At 41.0% G+C, this 6,255-nt stretch overlaps 1 protein-coding gene across 1 annotated transcript; it reads right to left on the reverse strand.

Annotated features, from left to right (window-relative positions):
• Window positions 1–4,605: 4,605 nt before the first annotated feature.
• Window positions 4,606–6,009, reverse strand: LOC123225702. Its single transcript, XM_044649812.1, has one exon. The coding sequence runs from the start codon at window positions 6,007–6,009 to the stop codon at window positions 4,606–4,608; it is 1,404 nt and encodes a 467-aa protein (XP_044505747.1).
• Window positions 6,010–6,255: the final 246 nt, after the last annotated feature.

The following is a 6,255-nucleotide window of genomic DNA, read 5'->3' on the forward strand; positions in this document are numbered from 1 at the left end:
GAGTTTGCAAATAATAGGGTTGTGCATTCATCCATGCACTATTCACCTTTTGAAATTGTGTATGGTTTTAATCCTTTAACACCATTAGATTTATCTCTTTTACCTTTGGAAGAGTGTGTTAATTTCGATGGTGCTAAGAAGGCAAATTTTGTGCACAATTTCCATGAGAAAGTGAGGCAAAACATAGATAAAAGGAACCAATTAGTGGCAAACCAAAGGAATCAAAGGCGTAAGAAGTTGGTTTTTGAGCTTAGCGATTGGGTTTGGCTGCACTTACGCAAAGAACGGTTTTCTTTGCGAAGGCGATCTAAATTTCACCCACGAGGAGATAGACCTTTTCAAGTTGTTGCGAGGATCAATGACAATGCATATAAATTAGATCTCTCTTGTGAGTATAATGTTAGTGAAACCTTTAATGTTTCTGACCTTCTTCCTTTTGATTATGCAGGTGGAGATTTGAGGTCAAATCCTTTCGAGGAAGGGGGGAGTGATGCGAATGATCAAGGGATAACTTCACCAAATTCACCAAATTCACACATGGGGAAGCATAACGATGGAGGTTCAAATTTTATTTCAACAAACACAAAGACTTTGGATCCATTAAGCTATGACGAAGGCCCAATTACACGAGCAAGAGCCAAGAAGATGAAAGTAGCAATCATTATGCTAGTTCAAAGTCATTTGGAGCTTATGGGAAAGAGTCCAAGCGAAGTCAAAGGTCAACTCATGGGCAACGGCATGACAAGCATGGAGTTTTTTTTTTTTGGTAAGTAATAATTTTATACCAAGAGAAAAGGATTTACAATGGCTTATCTAGGACAAAGCCCCTAGATTTAGCCTAATCATGCAATCCTAGGACAAACCCCTAGGTATTGCAAATAACACAAGAACAAAAGAACAAAAGCATTACATATAAACTCCAAATATCACCATTCATCTAAACAAAATCAGTCTACATGGACTACATGAAAATCGAAGGGGAGAAACCCCATTTGCTTGCAATGTATTCATTTCCTCTAGTCTTGCTTACCTTGTTCAAGCATGTCACCCGAACTCTAACACATTCCTTTATAAGCGCCATTACTCTTTCCCTCGGTAGACCTCCTCTTCCAAAGCAAATGTCATTTCTAACCTTCCAAATATAATAGATGGCAGCACCGAAGCTTAACTTGCTCACAATGTTCTTAAAGTTGTCTTTCTTCCATTTTCTAGCCAAGTCCGTGACCAAGGAGATCCAAGGCTGGGGGAGAATTAGTTGATGACAAAGGTTAAGAATTTCATACCAAATTTGAGAACTAAAGCTGCAATTGAAGAAGAGATGCTCCATACTTTCCGGCTCCGCGTTACACAAAGGACAAATATTGTGAGTGCCAATACCGATACTTAGTAATTTATCCTTTGTCATAAGTTTACCTCTTATACTCAGCCAAGTGATGAATGAATGCCTTGGGAAGTGCCTTTTGAACCACACAAGTTTGTGCCATGGTACCTTTTCTCTCCTAGTGCGAACTACCTCCCAAGCCGATTTGATGGAAAAGGTGCCATTGGTTTGAGGGGACCATATTAGAGTGTCCTCACCTCCCATTGGGCAGCAAGGAAGAGATTCCTTTATCTCCAAGAGGTGACATGAATTAGCCACCGGCCATTTCCACCTATTTCCGCCCATCACTTCTTTTACTAATGCATTTCTTGGTATGCCCGAATCATAAATGATCCGAGTACCAAATTTGTCCAGCAAAGGTCCAAAAGGGTGCCAATTGTCATGCCAAAGGAATGTGTCCTCTCCATTGCCGATGATCCTCTTGAAATTGTTCTTCATTTGTTCCCTAAGCCTTAGAATCTTTCTCCACATCCATGAACTCTCCCCATTTGGTTTTAACTCCCAAAAGCATTTACCTTTTAGCTTGTTTTCTTTGATCCAATCCACCCAAAGTGATGTACTCTTATCAGCAAGGATCTTCCACATGTGCTTGGTAACAGCTGCGGTATTCCATGATTTGCTCCTCATAATACCTAAACCACCCTCCTCTTTAGGGGTGCACACCTCATCCCATGCAACTTTTGCTTTTTTCCCATCCATTGATACACCACTCCAAAGGAACTTCCTTAAGATACCATCAATCTCCTTATGGACACTAGAGGGGAGAATGAATATGGAGGACCAATACACTTGGATGCTAAATAGGATTGCTTTTATGAGAGTGAGTCTTCCGGCATAGGATAAAGATTTGCTCCGCCAAGAGGAAATTCGCCCAACAATTTTATCAATGAGCTGCTTGCAATCACTGTTTTTGAGCTTTGAGGACTTGATTGGCACACCTAAATACTTAAACGGCAATTCTCCCACCGCCATGTTAATTGTTGCCGAGAGAGTAGTCTTTTGCTCCTTGGAAACTCCGGATAGGAAAATATTGCTTTTAGAGCAGTTCATTTGGAGTCCGGACCATTCATGGAAGAGAGAAAGAGTGTTCTTCATGAGAGAAATTGATTCAACATCCGCCCTACAAAACAACATTAGATCATCGGCAAAGCATAAGTGGGTGAGATTGTTTTTCTTACATTTCCAATGATGGCTGAAAGAAGGATTGTTCTTGAGCTCCCCAAGCATACGGGAGAGAACCTCCATAGCAATGACAAAAAGATAAGGGGAAATCGGGTCCCCTTGTCTTAGCCCATGTGAACTCTTAAAGAAGCCTATTAATTCACCATTAATCCCCAAGGAGAATGAAGGAGAGGTGATGCAGCCTTGAATCCAGCTTATAAATTTTCCAGGAATGCCTATAGCATCAAGAGTTGCCAAAATGAAATCCCACCGAACCGTATCAAAGGCTTTCTTTAAATCAATCTTCATGGCGCATTTCTTATCTTTGCTTGTTTTGTGATAGTTGTGCATGAGGTCTTGACAAAGCATTATATTTTCACCAATGTTCCTTCCACTCACAAAGGCTCCTTGGGCCTTATCAATAAAATTAGGGAGGATACCTTTGAGGCGATTGGTAAGGATTTTAGAAATGCATTTATAAATTGTGTTGCAACAAGCGATAGGCCTATAGTCCTTGCAAAAGGAAGGGTTTGCAACCTTAGGAACAAGGGCAAGAATAGTGCAATTTACCTCTTTAAGGAGGTGACCGGAGCTAAAGAAATGTTTGATAGCTTTGACTACATCACTCCCAACAATCTCCCAAGCTGCCTTGAAGAATAAAGCACCATAGCCATCCGGTCCTGGAGCTTTGTTGTTGTCCATGGCAAAGATTATGGATTTAATCTCATCCTCCTCCACATCCTTTGTCATAGTCTCCACATCTTGAGGCTTAATTTGGAAATTGACCAGCCTTTTAATCTCTTCAAAATTCAGTTTACAAGAATCCAAGGAGTTGAGGATCTTCTTGAAGTAACTAACAAACTCATTCTTGACATCACCCATGTTATTCACAAAGGTTCCATCTTCAAGGCATACACCATTTATGGAGTTTCTATTACTGCGGCCTTTAATGCATTTAAAGAAATACTTGGTGTTTTGGTCCCCCTCTTTGAGCCAATGGACTTTGGCCTTTTGGCAAGCCAAAGATTCTTCTGCCATACTAAGTCTACTGTAATTTTCCAGCCAAGTCTTTTCTTCTTTGGCTAAATCTTCATCAAGTGGGTTGCTTTGGAGCCTCATTTGAATATTTTCAACCATATTTTTTGCTTCCAAAACCTGCTCGGAAATTTGCCAAAAACCACTTCTATTTAACTTCCTTAACTCTCCCTTCAAACCCTTGAGTTTGTTGACAAGATTAAACATGGGGCTGCCATTAAAATCCTCTTTCCAAGCCTCCCTTACAACATGTAGGAAGTTTTCATGATTCGCCCACATGTTGTAGAATTTGAATGGGACCTTTCTCCTCTCCACAATACTCCCACACGTCACAACACATGGGGAGTGATCTGAAATAATAGGATTGAGGAAATTAGCATAGGAATCCGGAAACACATCCCCCCAATGCTCATTGACAAGAGCTCTATCCAATTTGCAAGCTATCCTCCTTTGGCCTTCACTAGAATTACTCCAAGTGAGCTGGTTCCCCATATACCGCAAGTCATCTAAGTTAGCCTCTCTACAACAATTGTTTAAGTCTTCACAATAAGTATCTCCCCATGCAGCCCCTCCGATTTTTTCGTACGGCCCTCTAATTGCATTAAAATCCCCCATGATTAGCCAAGGCTTATTACCCAACTGATTTGAATGCTTACTAAGTTCCTTCCATAGACTTTTCCTTTCCAATGGTTGATTGAATCCATAGACTATGGATAAAGCCACATGAATATTCTCCTTCACTAACCAAGCATCACCATGAATGAATTGGGAGGCCTTCTCTTTGATGTCTATTCTGATTGCTTCTTTATTCCATCCTACCCAAATCCTTCCATTAGGGCACACCTCATTATTATTATCATATTCCCATTCCCTCCATATATTACGAGTCACACTAGTGATATTATGGGCTCCTACTTTAGTTTCTAAAACAGCCATGAAATCAATATTATTTTGCAAGATGAAATGTCTAACCTCTCTTTGTTTAATAGGGGCATTAAGGCCCCTAATATTCCAGCAAGCAACTTTTGTCATTTGGATGGGATGGGAGGGGAATTTTCTTTTCTTTGCTTTGCCGCTTTCTTCCCCAAGTTCCTACTTTTCAAATCAGCATCTTCTTTTTTAAAGTCCATCTCATCCACTCTTAGTTTCCCTCCAAAAGAAAGCATCATAGGAGAGGCAACTTGGTCCGAGTCATCCCCTCCAGTTGCATTTTTAGTGCTGCTTTTGGAGCTTTCGTCATTCTCTTGAGCTTTCTCATTTGCTGCCGATGTAGTGTATTTCTTACCCTCCATTATGGCATCACTATCACCAGTGGAAATCCCATGCTTTCCTTCCTCAATCAGAATTATATTCTCCTTTCCAAGTTCTTGAGTCTCCTTTATAGTTAATGCAGAGAATCTATTATTCTTATGAGTTAGCAAAGTTTTCCCCTCCAGCTTTTGCACCTCCATCTTTCTACCTTTGGTTTTATTGTCAAAGTCTTTTGTTACTTGCTCTAGTTTGTCTTTCCCATTAAAGTTCACAGGGAGCACTCTTCCAGCCCCTTCCTTTGGAGTTTTCCGTGGGATAGAGACAACATTTTGCTTTGGTGCTAGAGAACAACTTGCTGTGGTGTGACCGAAACATTGACATCCCTTGCATTTAATAGGTTTCCATGTGTATTCCACTTGGATTATCACTGATTCTCCATTCGGCAAAGCTAAACATATTGAATCAGGACATTCCGCATCCACCTTTACCTCTATACAAATTCTTGCAAAGTCCAGCCTTGTCCCTTCTTCAGTTATGGAGTCCACATAGAGAGGATTTCCAATTGCACTTGCTATGTAGCTAAGACCTTTTGGGGTCCAAAATTCAAGAGGTATGCCATACAATCTAACCCAAATAGCAACCTTTTTGACATCATTGATTACCATTGGAAGATTTGTAGTCCATTTCCTAACAAGGAATGGCTGCCCTGCAATGGTTAGTTGTCCCTCTTCCACAGCTCTCATAACTCCATCAATGTCTTGAAACTTAAGGATGAAGACACCTTGGCCGGAGGTCATAACATCTTTGAGGCCAAACGAGGACCAATACCTCTCCAAAGCTCTTTTAACAGTCAAGAATGGTGGCCTTTTGCCAAGGAAGAAGCCCACCGCACATGAATTCCATCTAGTTGCTCCTTGCTCAGCTACTTCGGGAGGAGGTGCCACACAAATTCGCCCCAAGGTATCCTTCCCTTTAGGTTCAAAAAACTCCAGCTTCATAGAGGGTTTCCGAGGGGAGAAAAGGGAGTTCCATGAACTTTTCTTTTCACCTTCTCCAGCTACTGCCGAGGGAGTGTTAGGGGAAGAAGTAGAAACCTTTTCAATGGCAAGGGGAACCAACCTGTTTTGGAGAAGAGAAGAAGTTGACAAATGAGGTGGTAAAGAAGGTTCCTTGTTATGCATGTCTTCAATCAAGTGGATATGCCAAGAAAGGAGAAAAAACAGCCTATGCTAGGCGCAGCAGTCAAAGATACACGGAAGAGACAATGCACAGCAGACTATGCAATGCCGAAAGAGGAAAGTTCAGTTTTGGAAGAAAAGAAGACAGCTGCAGACTTCCAAAAAAGGAAAGACCAAAGAAAGAGTAAAAACTTTGAAATTTGAATTTTTTGGAGGGGTTTAGACACACCGAGGAAGGAAGGAGAGGAG

The sequence above is a fragment of the Mangifera indica genome, chromosome 9 (genome assembly GCF_011075055.1).
Source record: "Mangifera indica cultivar Alphonso chromosome 9, CATAS_Mindica_2.1, whole genome shotgun sequence".
Classification (NCBI taxonomy): Eukaryota; Viridiplantae; Streptophyta; class Magnoliopsida; order Sapindales; family Anacardiaceae; genus Mangifera; species Mangifera indica.

Coding starts and splice junctions, on each gene's coding strand:
- LOC123225702 (XM_044649812.1), bottom strand. CDS start 6,009: ATGCATAACAAGGAACCTTCTTTACCACCTCATTTGTCAACTTCTTCT.